At 40.6% G+C, this 16,016-nt stretch overlaps 1 protein-coding gene across 5 annotated transcripts in view; it reads left to right on the top strand.

The window, feature by feature from the left end:
• f (espin protein forked) overlaps positions 1 to 16,016 on the top strand; it is a 61,946-nt gene that overhangs the window by 30,974 nt on the left and 14,956 nt on the right. For 2 of the 5 annotated variants that reach the window (XM_089476126.1, XM_089476128.1), the window contains one exon: positions 6,689 to 7,090. In XM_089476126.1, coding sequence (XP_089332252.1) covers positions 6,689 to 7,090 — 402 coding nt within the window. Of the gene's footprint in view, positions 1 to 1,437; positions 3,229 to 6,688; positions 7,091 to 14,766; positions 15,292 to 16,016 lie in introns of those variants that run through there. The other 3 variants (XM_089476127.1, XM_089476125.1, XM_089476129.1) reach the window with 3 other exon arrangements.

Genomic DNA, 16,016 nt, shown 5'->3' with positions numbered 1-16,016 from the left:
AAAAACAATCACAAGCAACGCTTGTGACATACCTAGGTGATGTTTAGAAATATATTGATATATATATGCACATGTTTATATCTGGATTTATCTAAATATGCATTGTGTTGTATATTTCCGGATTCTTAGTGAATTCTCAACTGAGAATTAATTCATTATTTTTGTATTATAATTATTTGTTTTTTTATTTTGCAGCGAATTTGAATGAGGGCAGTCAATATAGATATAAATAAGCAAGCTCTTCAACCGACTTGAACACGTTCATATAAATTATACATTTATATATATCTGGGTTGTCTCCGTTTATTAAACTTTAATTCTAGATAAAGAAACGCTGGAATTATTCGTCCTTCACAACGCGATTTTCTAGAAAGATAAATTCTAGTCGCTTCTCTTCATGCATTGAGTATTATAACGACCCTGTCCGAGTGGCCCGACTGACGATCTCGCTCTAACTCACTAGCAGCCGATGCTGTCTATAGCTATACATACCTATGTCCCTCTCTCTCTCTCTCTCTCTCTCTCTCTCTCTCTCTCTCTTACATGCAGTGAGAATTTGCGAATACCAGTCAAATGAAACGAGAAGCATAATAAAATCACTTGATTAACATTTTTACAACAGCTCTGTACAAGCTACAGCAAGAGGCAATCATGACGAAATTGAATAGAATTAGGAAAGTTAGAAAACAAACTTTCCCATTCATTACACATTATCACGTCATATTATCATAGTATCATATTGGAGTTCATCTACCATGATATATGTATATAATAATACATATGTATATATCTTGCTACCTTGTGTTTTGCAATCTTTTAATTATCTATAATACATATTTACATATTTTATGTTTATTAAATTACATAAATTAAAAAAAAATTTATTAGTATTTTTGTTGCTGTTAATCATACATACTTCTTCATATATTTTTAAAATACCGCAAGTAAACAAAAATATAATCTTAATTTCTCTTAATTTTATTTATTTAATATTTATTTTTAATAAATATTATTTAACAACTTTCGTTAATAATATAGAACTTCTATGCAAGAAATACTTCGATAGTTAGTTTATTTTATTTATTTTTTTTTAAATTTAATTTTCTAGTCTAATGAAATATGAGTTAATTTTAGCCTGATGGGAGCTAAGCTCCATAGACTTTGTCTCTGTCTATAAAGCCTTCATTATTCCACATTATTGGATGATGATGAGCATGTCAATGAGCTGCGGCTGTCAATTAGCTGAGAATAGAACTGTGAACTCGCAATTTTTGAATGGGGCATGCAACAACAACAACAACAACGACAACAACTATTTTAATCGGCCCCGGCGGCGGCCCCCAATGATGACTGTTGTTATTGTTGTTGTTTCTGTTGTTGTTGACGCGTGCGCAGCGAAGTGAAACATTTGAAATGAGCGCCGCGAGGGCTGCGCAGTCAGTTGGCTGCTGGCAGCGCAGTCGCCGCGACCTGGTGACATGGCAGCAAGCGTGAAAAATAAATAAATAACAATAAAAGCCGAGGGGGGTATTAGGTGGGGATTCGTTGATGTTGCTGCTGCTGCGTCTACCAATGTTGAGCAAACAAAAACAAATAATAAAAAAAAAAAAAAACACAAAATAAAAAGAAAAACAAAAACTAACAGCAACATTATGTTGTATAAACTCAAAGCGCGCTTGCATACAATTAATCATCGCAATAGCGTCGACAGCGACGCCGACTGCGGCGCTGGCATCGCAGGTTTGCATAGGGCGCGCTCAACCCTCGCTCGACCAGCACTCAGTCGTTGTTAGAGTCGCAGTCGGAGCCGCAGTTGGAGTTAGTTTCGGATTTTGACCAGCAGCATTTGCGGCGACGGCGTCACGGCGCGCAGACGTCGGACGGTAGAAAAAAAAAAAAAACACAGAAAACGGAAACCGGAAAGCAGCGACAACGGCGAATATTAAAAAGCAATCAGCAAATTGCGACAGAACAAAACGTAAAACGCGCTCACGAAACGAACGTGAACCTGAACCCGAGCCCCGTTCCCGTTTCCCGTTTGCCGTTTCCCGAAAACCGGGCGAAAATTCTCGCTAACGCGCAGAGAACAAGAACACGAGCTCAGCAGCAACAACAGCAACAGCAACAGCAACAGCAACAACAACGACAACAGCAAGAGCAACCGCAACATCAGCTCGAACGGACAGCTCCATGCGAGCTGGTGTCCGAGTCGAGCTCGAGCACGAACATGCCCAGCGGCGGGCCACTGTCCGCGGGTCTCTCGGCGCGACCGGTCATCGTTTGGAACGGCGCTCAGTATACGGCGAGCAGCAGGGAATTGGAGCTGGAGCTGCTGCGACGTGATTACGGCTTGGATGAGCGCATGCTGGAGGCGACGCTGGTGCCGCGCTACAAACGCCACAAGCCGCAGGCGAGCGCCAAAAACGCGCACGTGCGTCATACGCGTGCACCGTGCAGCACGGCTCCGGCTGCCTCAGATTGGATACTGCGACAGGGCCATAGCAGCGTCTCCCAAATTAACTTTCATCCCTGGACGGAGCTGGGCGAACGCAAATTCTCGCACTTCGATCTGGTGCCGTGGCGGCGCACGCGCAGCGCCTTGGACTTGAGCTCGGTGGCGGATTACAGTGGGCGTGGCAGCGAGACGCTGCACGTGGCAGAGAAGACGCTGCGTGGCCTCGAGAAGCTCGAGCTGCGCCACAATCGCCGGCGCCTGCAGCGAGCCCGCTCCACGCAGCAGGGTCTGCGGCGCCAGGTGCGCGTGCGTCTCATATTCTCCATTGAGCTGCGGCACAAGCGCATGGAGCTGCTGCGGCAGACGGCGCTGCCGATGCGCGTCTTCGAGCAGCGGTTCGCGATCAGCGAGAACGAAAGCGCCGCCTACGAGCGCATCCTGCTGGACGCCAACGCGGGCGTCGAACAGCACGTCGGCTACTTCAGCAGGCGCTCGAACTCCCAGCCAGATGCTGTCCCGCAGGACGACGAGCAGCAGCAGCTGGTGGTTGACTTCGCCAGCGAAACTGAGGCCGAAGACCCAGAGGCTGAGACGCAATACGCAACGATAGCGAATGCACCGCAGGCCAAGCCACAGGAGCAGCCGCAGTCGAGCGAAAAGAAGCCAGCGGATCAGAGCAAAGTATCCTTCGTCACAGCCGAGGAAACAGCCAAAGCGCAGCCAGCTGCAAAAGTGCCATGTGTCAAGTGTCGCGATATTGCCATCAAATTGAGGTAAAATGTCAAGGCTCCATGTTTCTTTTTTTTTGTTGTTTTTTTTTTTTTTTTTTTTTTTGTGAGTGTGAACTGCCAGTGAGAGCAAAAGTTAGTGACAATGCACTCAGAGATACCCTGTAACAAGTGTGAAGTGCGCGCGTGTGTAGCTATGGCTATAGTAGTGGATATAACTGTAGCTGTAGCTGTTAAGATAAGTCTCCTATTCATATTCGATTTACTCTAAAAGCTATGCAAGTTTAATTCAAGTTTTACGATCCTCATTCTAAAGTGATCTTTAAATTCATCCATCCATTTCTGATTCTGACAGACTGATTTTATGGATTCTTATAACTCGTATAAAGATCAGCTAGCTTGAGGCTGTTTCTATTCATTTTATTTAGTTTCTCTTCAGTTAATTTTTTGCTGCAGATCGTGGTAGAGCAGATCATAATAGTGTAGTTCATGATAGATCAGATAATGGCAGAACAGATAGGCCCAAGCATGGTAGAGTAGATCATTATGGCTCAGATTATGATAGCGCAGATCGTGGTAGAGTCGATCATAGTAGAGTAGCTCATAGTATAGTAGATAATAGTAGAGCAGATCATAGTGGAGCAGTTTATGATAGTTAAGATCATGATGAGCAGTTCGTGATAGATCCGATCATGGTAGTGCAGATCATGCTCGAGTAGATCATGGTAGAATGGCTCAGAGTAGAGCAGATTATGGTAGATCATAGCGGACCAGATCATGATAGATCTGATCATAGTAGAGCAGTTAATGATAGATTAGATTATGGTATATTAGATCATAGTAAAGCAGATCATAGTAGAGTAGATCATGGTAGAGCAGCTCATAGTAGAGTAGATAATAGTAGAGCAGATCATAGTGGAGCAATTTATGATAGTTAAGATCATGGTAGAGCAGCTCCGATCATGGTAATGCAGATCATGCTAGAGTAGATCATGGTAGAGCAGGTCATATTAAAGCAATTAATGATAGTTTAGATTATGGTATATTAGATCATGGTAGAGCAGATCATAGTAGAGGAGATATTGGTAGAGCAGATGATCGTGGAGCAGTTTATGATAGATAAGATCATGGTAGAGTAGCTCGTGATATATCCGATCATGGTCAGCTCAGCTCAGATGAGCTTGAAGTTGTGTCGATTGATTGCGGAATTTTTATTTTTATTTAGTTCATTTTTTGCAGCTGAGTCAGTAGATCAATCGATGAAAGTTGTCTTTATTTAATTTAATTTATTTGTTTCATATTTGACTTAAGTTTTATTTTATTCAGTTCTTGCAGCTGTCCTAGACTTTGTAGCGCATTTAGCTATAGATATAAAATATAGATTTATTTTTCACTATTTTCTCTATTTAATATTTGAAAAGAATAATTGCTAGATCTCTCACAGCTAGATCTCCTTGCTTCCATCAGCAATCACACTGTCAATCAGTTGCTTAATCTATGTTTAGTCTAGGGTATTCAAAGTGCTTTGCTCTTTTGCCTGTTTTCATTTAGCACAATAATAATTTGTAATGTTTTTCTTTTTGGGGTTTTGGGGATTTTCATTTGTTTTTCACATTTTCGTACATTTGGCTGACCAAGTGGCCCGCATTCTGTGTGACCGAATTGTGTTCTCAGCTGTTCACCTGCCGCTCAGGGGCCCCTGGTGGCACCTGCTACAAGCAATCGTCTCGTTTTGACAAACTAATCCAAATGTGTTGACGCAATAAAGTGAAAGAAAGTGGCTGGCTTGTGGCGTTCGTTTATATAGTTTCTTTCTGCGCTTAACTGACACACAACAACAACATCACTCTATTTGTTGTTGTTGTTGTTTTGCTGCCTCTCTCGTCGCTGCGCCCGCTCTCAATTAATTTGCTGCTTATGTGCGGAGTCAAGTTTACGACTTTTGCCCGAGTTTTGCTGCTGCCTGAGCTAGCGGAAGTGGCGCCCAATCCAAAGTGGGCTTGCCCATGGGGCAAGTGCTGTTGCAATGACTCAGCGGTTGCCCACCGGCTCGACTTAACTCGACCCCGTTAGCTTCCAGCAAATTGGCAAATTCATTTTGGATGTTTTCACAACTTTTGGCACATTTTCCGCAACTCTCTGAAAATGTGGCCCAAACTGTTGTGTGTTTACTGGCAGCAAGTTTGTGTCTTAAGTCTTTCGTTTGCAGCTGCAAAGGCTGCAACAGAAAAATGCAGCAAAAGCGCGCCAAGCGCACTTTAAAAGTATGCAAAGTTTTTTTTTTCTTTCACAAAGACAAACGCCTTGAGATGTTTCAGTTTAGATTGAGTATCTGTATATGTAGTTGTTGGTGATATTTATAGGGTTTATCAGAAAGTTAGGCTCTATATAATATAATCTAACTGTGTTGTTAAGGTACTATACTTGTATTGTACAGATTCAAGGATTAAAATAAACAATAATAAAAAATGCATAGAGCATGAATATACTTATGTATGAATATAAACATAATTTAAAATTTTTTTATATTGATATGTTATTATCGAACACGTTAAATGCTTATGCTCTTAAGCATATGTATAGTTTTTTTTTCGTATATTATAAAAGCTCAACTTAATTATTAATGAATTAAGACTGAAACGAATTTAAGTTTCGACTCGAGCTAATCTTTGTTTCAGTTTGTAGCTACAAATTGATTTTATTTTGGTTTTATTTTGTAAGGAAATATTTAAGGCTACAACTAAAAAAATAAACAAATAAATAAATAAATAAATATTCGTCCGCCTCAGTAAGTTCCTAGATATCCCATGTGACCTAAAGTAGCTTGTGCGAAAATTCGACCTTAGACACACTTTTCGGATCTAGAATGTACAAAATAGGAGGGTCCAGTCCTGTACTGAACTAATCTGCTTGACTTCAATGTACAGCTTCTTTCATTAAAATAAATAAATAAAATAAAATGCTGTGATAACACAATAGTATTTAAACAATTTAAAACAAATATTAAAATATGTATAATTTATATGCAATATTCAAAATTTGTAATTATTTTATAAATAGTATATGAAGTAAATTGTTACTTTACCAACTTCAGTGCCTGAGATATGAAATTAACTAAATTTAGTTGCTCATAAAAATAGTAGTGCAAAATGTTGCATAACAAAATTATATAAAAACACAATATTAAATACGAAAAAAAAAAAAAAAAAAAAAAAACAGCAATATAAATCATGAACACTAACGTATTATTTATTAGGTTTTTTTTTTTACAAACTAGAGTTTGTGAAAGAAAATTAACTATATTAAGTAAGCCCGTGACAATAGCAACAGTGCGAATGAGTTAATATTTAGTGCTCAAGAGACAAAATAATTTGGAAACACTTTGACGACAATAATATTAATTCATTTAAATGTTTCTTATTATTACATATTTACGAATATGAGAAAATTGAAATAAGTTTAGTATGTATTTTAATCAGCAATATTTTGATCTACTCCCTTGCAGAACTATCAATGACTATGCGCTCAACCCGAATCAGCACTTGAAGCACACGAACAACAGCCACAACTACAACATTAAGCTAAATAAGCTGCACAGCAGCAGCAGCAATATTAGTCACAGCACCAACAACAACAACAGCAACAACATCAACAACAACAACAGCCACAACAACAACAACAATATTAAGAGCAAAAGCAATCACAATCTGAGCAGAATGCATGCCCATCAGCTGGACTCGTACTTGGCGGGCATGCCCATCGGCCTGAACATGCCCGGGCCAATGCATCCGGGTTCGATTTCTGGCAACGAAAGACCCAACGGAGGCGCACTGGCATTGCATTATGCGGCGGCAAGGGGCTGCCTGGACTGCGTTCAGCTGCTGGTAGCCGCATCTGTAGACATTTGGTAAGTGAATCGCATGCAAATGCAGTTGGCCAATTTCGGTTAACTGGGCGAAGTATTAAAAGCAAAAGTCGCACACAAGCCGAGTCCGACTCCGCTCTAGCTGTTGATGGGGTGAAAGCTTTGTTCTTTATCGCGCTAAGCAGCAATTGGGATTGCGTTTGGCCGAGGCGTCGGGTAAAAGTCGGCCAGACTGTGGAGCTGCGCTTATTTAAATGATTGCGACAAACATAGACGCCAAAGCGGAATCAGAGCTATTGCAATGCACAGCTTCTCCCCACTTAAGTGACTGCCGGTGGTGCCGGTGGTGCTGTTGCTAATGCTGCTGTCGGCTTTGCCGTGATTTGCGGCTAATGCAATTTTATGGCATTCACTTGCCCCATTTCATTAGCGTATTTGCCAACGGTTGACATTCCCCCCCCTCCCCCCCTCGCTCTCTCTCACTCGCTCTCTGTGTTTTTCTACCCCTCTCACTCTACATCTGTTGGCCATAAACATGAAATTTTATACGCAAGCCTAGACAGATTTTTGCGTTCAACTAGATCTTCAAATTTTAATGTAAAAAGCAGTTGCATTAGCAGCTAATTAGACTGTGCTTTCTTATTGGAAAATGTATTAATATGGCTAGACCCTGACTATGCCATCCTTTTATATAAATATTAAAATAAATGTTATAATACATAATAGTAAATAATAAATAATGCCAAACTGATCAATCAATTTTATGTTGGCATCAGAAACAGCTTAGCTTAGCCGTCGCAAGTGTCTAAGGCGTTGACTAATGAATAAAGCCAGATTACAGCAGGATCATCAGAGATCGGTGATCGGCGATCGGTGCTCGATTGACTGACTGAAATTGTGATTGTCATCGATATGCCAGAAATTCTTTATTAGCCAGCTGAATCGCTCCTCATCTTTGAGCTTGCCGACAGCTGCTTGAGTGGCCTGATCGACTGACTGATCGATTGTGGGATTGGCACACACTCAGTCAGCGGCCAGGGCAATTAAATGTGTGGTGATTAGAGCCGAAGATCGTTGCTAATTAGAGCTGCAAACAATGGGGAGAACAAGACGCCATTAGAGGCAAGTGGAGCACATGCAATCGCTGTTGTATTGAATGCATGACCGATCAAGATCGCTTTCCAGCTCTTGGTGCCCACCTGTTGCTACTGCTGCTGCTCAACTTTGGTCAGCGATCACCCAAATACCGCCATGAAGCACGCGTTCTTAGCGTTGATTCATTAAAACCCGCCAAGGCTAGCTAGCCGGCCAGCTAGTCAGCCAGTCAGCCAGTCAGCCAGACCGCTTAGCTAGTTTTTCAGGTAAGCAGCTAGTCCAGCAGGCATCCAGGCGTGCTATTTATTTCTCTGCCATCGAACTGGATGCCAGCAGGAGAACCAGAGTGAGAGAGAGATTATTAAGTAGAGAAAGAGATAATGAGAGGGAGACAAGCACAAAGAACCGTTGCAACTAGTTGCCCATTGCAAGTGGAGCAGCTACACCAGGAGTCCAACTTGGCTTGGCCTCGTCTTTGGTCTGGTTTGGCCAGCTCTGACTCTCTGCTTGGAGCTCTGCTCTTGCAGATCTGCTGATCCAGCTGGTTTGGGGTCTTCTCTTTCAGAAGTCATATTTATTAAACACGCCAGTTCAATTGGCATGACAACTGACAAGCGGCACACATGATAGCAGGCGGCTCGGAGAACAGCAACAACAAGTGCTATAAATACCATTTCCACTGCGAGGTTTGCCCAACAAGTTGTTATAATGAACATAACATTGAGTAGAGGAACTCCTTTAGAATTTATGATGTAAAACATTGAAATGGAAAAGGGAAGTGAGAGTATGTGACAGACGTGTGAGAGAGAGAGAGAGAGAGATAGAGTCAGAGAGAGGAATAAAATGTGAGGGCGGGAAAGAGAAAGATCGATGGACACAGACAGAGGGATAGTTGGGGACAAAGAGACACAAAGTGAAAGATAGTTAAACTAAGAAAAGAGAGATTAACAGACTGAGAGCAATTAAGAGAGAGACAGACAATGAAACACTAAGAAAGCTAGAGATAGGAAGTGACCGCCTGAAAAAAGAGTGAGAGAGATACGGAGTGAGCGATAGTGTGCTATTAAACCTAATCGATACTTCTCCATCATTATCTAATCTAGTATTTGGATATCATCTAAAAATAAATCGTATAATAACTATAAGTTAGCTAATACAAAGCCCAAGCCGTCTGAATATACTATTAATATATATTATATTAATATATTTATTAAATATTTACCAATATTTGAAGGCACCATGCTATATCTATTAAGTTACCTAAAACTGTAATTAGCTCTAAGTTCAGTTCACCTTGATTGCGCTTCGATCTTGTGTGGCAACCCACGCTGGGGCCAATCGCATAAGAGACCATTGAATAATATCATATACTAAACATTTGATGATAGCTCTGGCTCTGGCTTTGGCTCTGGCTCTGTCTTGTGGCCAAGAAAACGCTTGTGGCAGAGCGGGTTTCTAAGCTTCTTGGCGGCTGTTGCCGTTGCCGTTGCCGTTGTGTGTTGCTGCTTCATCGTCTGTTGCTGTTGCTGCTGCTTGTTGCTGTTGCTGCTGCTGTTGCCGCTGCTGTCGTCGCTAACTGCTGCTGGTTGCTGGCCGCTGGCCGCGGTGTCTTCTATTCGCGTTTGGTTACTCGAAGCGAACGGTGCTTTCGTCTGGCATCAGCTGCAACTGTTCGTGGTCTACCGTGGCCGTCTGTGCTTTCCACTAGCGACGCTGTTACCGTTTGCCAAGCGCTGACCGATCGCACAACCGTTAGCAGCAACATCAAACAACAACAACACCTACAGCAACAGCAACAACATGCGACGCATAGACGAATTTGAATTTTGAGCAGTTTTTTTTTGTTTTTTGTTTTGTTTTTGTTTTGTTTTGTTTGCTTGTTTTGCTGTTGTTGTGTTGTGGCTTTGGTTAAGTGAAGTGTAGTTGCAGTTTAATGCTCAATGCAGTGTTTGTAGCGTTGCCGTGCGGTCACGCCCCTCATGCCACCCGCCCACTCGATGCCGTTGAAAGTACGCGCCGCGCCGCGCTGGTCAGCAAACAGCAACAACAACAACAGAAGCAACAGCAACAAACAAAATTTCGCGCTTCAAAGTGCTTCGAATGCAGTTAACGAATCGGAACGCGAATTAATTAACAGTTTCAGTGTACCAAAGAACTGCAAGCCACAACATCAACAACAACAACAACAACAACATCATCATCATCATCGGCAACGTACAAGAAGACACAGTAGCAACAACCTGTGTGCCACAAGCCGCAACCATGAAAAGGTAGCTCGAGCGTCAGTCACAATAATCAATTGGCCAAGCGCTGTGCAGCTGCCCCTCGAGTAGCCAAAAGCCGGAGCAACATACGGATCCGCATAGCAATTGTTGCTATTGTTTTCCCTTTACATTTAGCTCTACCCTTCTTCTATATATTCTTTTTTTTATGTGATTCAAAACAATGTGTGTGTGTGTGTGTGTGTGGGTGTGTGTGTGCGCGGCAAATGGAGGCCAACACCCACAAAAAATCAGCGACAATGAAAATTTCAATGTGCTCGAATTCCAGTGGCAAAAATTGTGCATGGATTAAATGAAACGAACGCGCGATAAATTGCGAATAATACAAAATGTGTGGAAATAATAATATATAAACAATCTCGGACAACAAAAGTCGTGATGAGCTGAACAAAACGGAATTATACAAATATATATTTCATAAATATACAAAAAAAAAAAAAAAGCTATAGTGCAGTTGGGCGTGTCTATATAGAAGACTTAATCATGTCAAAGGGTAATCAGAACCTAATATATATGATATGAATGCTGTTTTGTTTGGCTTCAGGCACTGTGGATAAACGTAAAATTAGCAAATTCTTAACTCGAATTCTGTAATAATTTAATATGAGATTTTTGCAAGACATAGTAGCAAATTCATTTGCATTCGATTTATATATGGGATAGAATAGGTAAGAATGAAGAGGATGAAAATAATCTGAGAGATTAAAACATTTATGATTTCTGAAATTGCAATGAAATAGTATGAAAAGGAAAGAAAGAAATAATAAAATAATAGTTTTAAGAACGATCAATAAAAGGCATTATCGATAGGTAGGCAAAAGAAATATAGAGTATGAAAAGAAATATAATTTTTTTTTATATTTGGTTTATAAGAAATATAATATACATACATATATATATGATCAGATCAGATCTATGAGAGAAAAGGAAGAGAAAAGTATGATTGGCATGAAAAGTAGTAAAAATATGTATGTATGTACATATACATATGTGTTAATATATACAAAAATAATTAAATATAGAAAACTTTAATTAAATAATATTTTAAAGAAAATTTATAAAGATATATTGTATATATAGTATATGAACTGAAATATATATACATACATGTATACATATATACAGGCAAATCCGTTCTAGAATAGAATGTATAGAGTATATAAAATATACAGAAACGATTTTTTTTTTTTTTTTTTTTTGTTAAATGTATCTTAAAGGAAATATCTTATGTAGCACATTAATTAGTAAATAATCAGTAAATACAAAACAAAGAACGTTTATAGGCATATTGCTGACAGGAAAACTACCTTCGAATTGAAGAGTCTGGCTATATACGTAAAACTTAATTATTTCATATTGCCAAAGATGATGAAAGAATAGAAAGTTGGTCAAATTAAAAAATTCGCAGACAAACAAACAGAGAGGCAGTCAGTCAGCTGCGAGCTCATCTATATGTGTATACCTATGCATATACATATATATATATTGAGAACCGACTAATCGATTTGAGAAATGTTTTCTTCTAACTACGCTCAGTTCTGTCAGCCGTTGGCGTATTTGTATTTGTGTCGAGAGTTGCTTTCGTTCGGCACGCAAATGTTCAATTAAATGCTAAATGCGCTCGAGATCTGTGGAGCTCTGTGGCATTCTCGGCTAACTGTCAACTGAGCTGGTAACGAGCCAGTCTCATCATAATTATCGGCCTTTCGAGACTTGCGTTTCAATTTATCTCCACTTGTGCGAGTTGCGATTAAAAATATTAAATACAAAAGAAATTACAAACAAATAATATATTTGAAAAGAAGAAGGAGAAGAAGTAGAAAAAAATGGTATAATTATTAAATTGCAATTACAAAATGAGCACAAGAAATTTGGATTACTTGAGATGTATGTACTCGCTGTTTACTGTATTTTCACCTACAAAGCCAGAAAGAAGCTGCCGAGGCGCAGAAGAAACACGCGACTGCCAAACGGACAGCCGAGGCGGGTGGGGAGGCTGGGCTGGCTAGGCGAGAGACGGGGGAAGGAGGAGGGGCCAGTTGAGCTGAATCTGATGTCTGCGACTATAAAATCTATATACATGTACATGAGAGCAGCAGCAGAGAAATAAGTGGAGAAAAAAGCACAACATGAAGATGAAAAATCAACTTTAATTGGTTTACAATTCATTTCTGTAGCGAAAAGCTGGAAAATGTAACAAGTCGCCAAGCCGCTCGAGAAGAAAGCAGCAGCCGCAGCAGCCGGAGCAGCGCCTGCTCCACTCTCAGCACTCGAGCTGAAGTTGAAGTGTCTGCTGTGCAATATCCATGAAGCGGCGGCGGACGCCGCTGAGCCGAGCTGAACTCAGTCGATTGCCTAAGGCAGCGCCGCCAACGTGAATTAGGGAAAGCACAGTGGGCATAACTATGCCATTAAGTGTGCAGACTTTGCTTATTTAATGAAATATTTGCTGATTAGTGTGCTGCTACCCTTTGGGTAACTTAGTCTAAACAGAAATTAATTAAGTATCTATGAAAGACGTCATTGGGGATAGACTGGATTATTGGCTATAACTCTCACAATTTAAATATAAAGAATAGACTTTGAGGGACTTGATGTCAAGACGCTGTTCAGTAAACCTTGGGGATAGTGCTATCTGCCTCTTTCCCTAGCTTTTGAAATTTAAATTAACAGACATTTAGTGAAAACTGCCTAATAATTAGTATATATATTTTTCTGATATTTTATGTGCTGGGAGTTTAAAAACATTTATAAATTAGGCTGGTGAAAAAAAATATATATATATTGATATGTACTATCTATGCATATATTTATATTTATGCATATTGTGGACTGTTTCATTCGAGCTCATTATTTTATTGGAGCTTCCTTTAAACTTGATATAGATTATAAATACAGATTTTTTATTTGATTAACCTTTCATGTTCATGGTATATGTATTTTTTTTTTTGGCATAAATTATATATTTGCTTTCAAGGCTTATTAAATTTTGCCAATATGTCCAATTTTGTTTATGATGTATATATTTTTTATATACTGTAAGATATAGTAAACTATATTGCTTATAGATTTTTCTGCATTTGAGATATTAGATATTTAAAATTATATAATAGTTCATTTAAAGTAATTTTGTATAATTATAGTTAGCCATCTCTAGTTGAAATGAGCAAGTTTATTTAACAAAATTTTAGTCTTTATTTCGCTACTCGACACACTGTGCTGTGGCTAATATCGCAGACAAATGGTAGCAATTGCGCTTTATAGCCAGCGGCTGCTGTAGTCGAGCAGAGAAGCGACGCGGAGAGAGCTCCGCCGCTTCGCCCGGGCGTAACATGGAGAGAAAAGTCTTTGCGTCTTTGGCGTATGATCTGCTCTTCATTCCATTTTTTTTGTGAGTAAATGTTTTTACTTGTTTTTGTTGTGCATTTGGCGCATTTAAGCGTTAATTTCACACCGAAAAAAAGAAGCTGAGCAGAAACAGCAGCAGCAGCAGCATCAGCATCAGCAGGGGCAAAAGCGAAACAAAACGCGCTAGAAGTTTGCTGGGGCAGCCAGCCAGACGCTGGCTCAATCGCGTGGCGTACCCGCTGAGAGTCAGTTGCACCTGTAGCATCCGTGGCAGTTGCAGTTGCAGTTGCAGATGCAGATTGAGATTGATGCGCCCGGCAACAACTGGCAAGCCAGCGACAGACAGTTTGACTTTCGGTTTCGAGTGACGGCTGCTGCAGCCAGCTAACGAGATTGATATACGAAATATGTATGAGGCCCGGGCTCCAAACTCGAAATGCAAATTAACGGAAGCCGAAAACAGTTAAAAGTCCAAACTCGAAAAAACGCAATGAAAAACAATCGAAACGAATACGAATCAAAGTGATTTTTCATTTAACCGTTTCAGCATTTTATTTATCTATCTACTTATTCATTTTGTTTTTTTTTTTGGTCTGTGTATGTGCGCGCGTCTAACGGTAACGGTATTGGGGAAAACTCCAACGAAAACCAGTTGATTCTGTTGTGATATGAACTATATTATCGCATAGGCGACGTGAAAGCGAAAGTCGCATAGGTAACAATAGCTGTGCGTAGGTAAGCAAAAGGCATTCATCAGCATTCTCAATATAGCACAACAATTGCACCACAACCACGCCTACCCCCCACCGCCCCTTTGTAATGCACTCGCAATGCAATTTTTCTCGCGTCGTGTCGTGACGTCTACTCCATGCACAATGAATACTTGAAACACGCTCGCGTCACACCTCCTTGAGCAAACGCCCACACCAAATGCCATCCCACCCACCCACACACACACACACACACACTTGGCACGTCCTGCTGCAATCCAACAAAAGACAAACAAAAAACTCCCCCACTCTGCAGCTACTTTTCGACCATCAACGTTAAGAAGGGCCTGCTGGGCCGTATGACCACAAGTCTGACCTCGTACCGCCGCAGCAAGCAGAAGAGCAAGTCCAACAATGACATACACACCATCATCTCCACGGAAGTGAACTGCGTTACGACTGCCATACTCAGTCACAGCAAGAGCAAGAGCAACAGCAGCAGCAGCAGTAGCAGCAGCAGCAGCGGCAGCGGCAGCCACCTCAACTGTCACGATCCTGATGCCGAGCCGGGGCCGGACACAGCGAACGCACACAGCTCCAACCAAAGTCCGGGCCAGAAGCACAGCGGCCATCCGGAGGACAGCAAGCTTGGTGAGAATCTGAGCAGTCTCAGCGAGCGCATGATGGAGGCGCACCAGCGCAAGGTCTCCGGCAACGGCGACTCCAATGACGACGAGGCCACGCCCATTCTAGTGGCGGGCGCTGGCCAGGGTCGCAAGGAGCAGAACAATCGACGCAGCGTCGTGAGGTGAGACAGCAGCAGCAACAGAGATGGCGGCAATGGCTGCGGGAATGAATCTGGCTAATTTAGTTAACATTCGGTTAACATAATAGAAAAAGTAACAGAAATTGTCTACAGGCTGTGACTTCTATAAATGAAATGTAAACATAGAAATTTCCTTACCTATTTGTGGGCCTCATCTTGATAACTGACATATAAATATATGTGGTTATCTGCTTAGATTATCAAGTGTTATAAACAGATTCTATAAATCGATTATCTGCTGGATTTTATGCAAATTACTGAAAATTCTTTATATCTCTAACTTTTTCATGAATGCGCAAGTTCGAACAGTTGTAATTGATGAGGATCGAACATGTTTTCCTCTAATATTGGTTGATATAGAATCATAATTAAGATCATATTTTCTTGTCCTGCCTGAGCCGATGTTGATTAGCTGTGGCTCAGTCAAAGTTTATATTTAGATCTACGTAGCCCCATTCTTGATGATGATATGCATTTGTGTTATCTTTAAAAGAATATCTAGATTAAAGTGCCTTAAAGCAAATAGCTTTATTTTGTCTGAGCCCAGATTAGGATAGTCTAGCAATAGAATAACAAGATGTCGTTTTTATACACTTTATATGATAGCTTAGCCTTTAGCAATAAGAAATTTGAACATGGTAGACTTATAGTAAGTGTCTACCATTCACTTTCATGAACCAATATATATGATATCTGTGATATTATGT

Source organism: Drosophila arizonae, chromosome X (assembly GCF_054131065.1).
Source record: "Drosophila arizonae isolate 15081-1271.41 chromosome X, UAZ_ARI_1.0, whole genome shotgun sequence".
Classification (NCBI taxonomy): Eukaryota; Metazoa; Arthropoda; class Insecta; order Diptera; family Drosophilidae; genus Drosophila; species Drosophila arizonae.
This window is presented reverse-complemented; position numbering and strand designations above follow the sequence as displayed.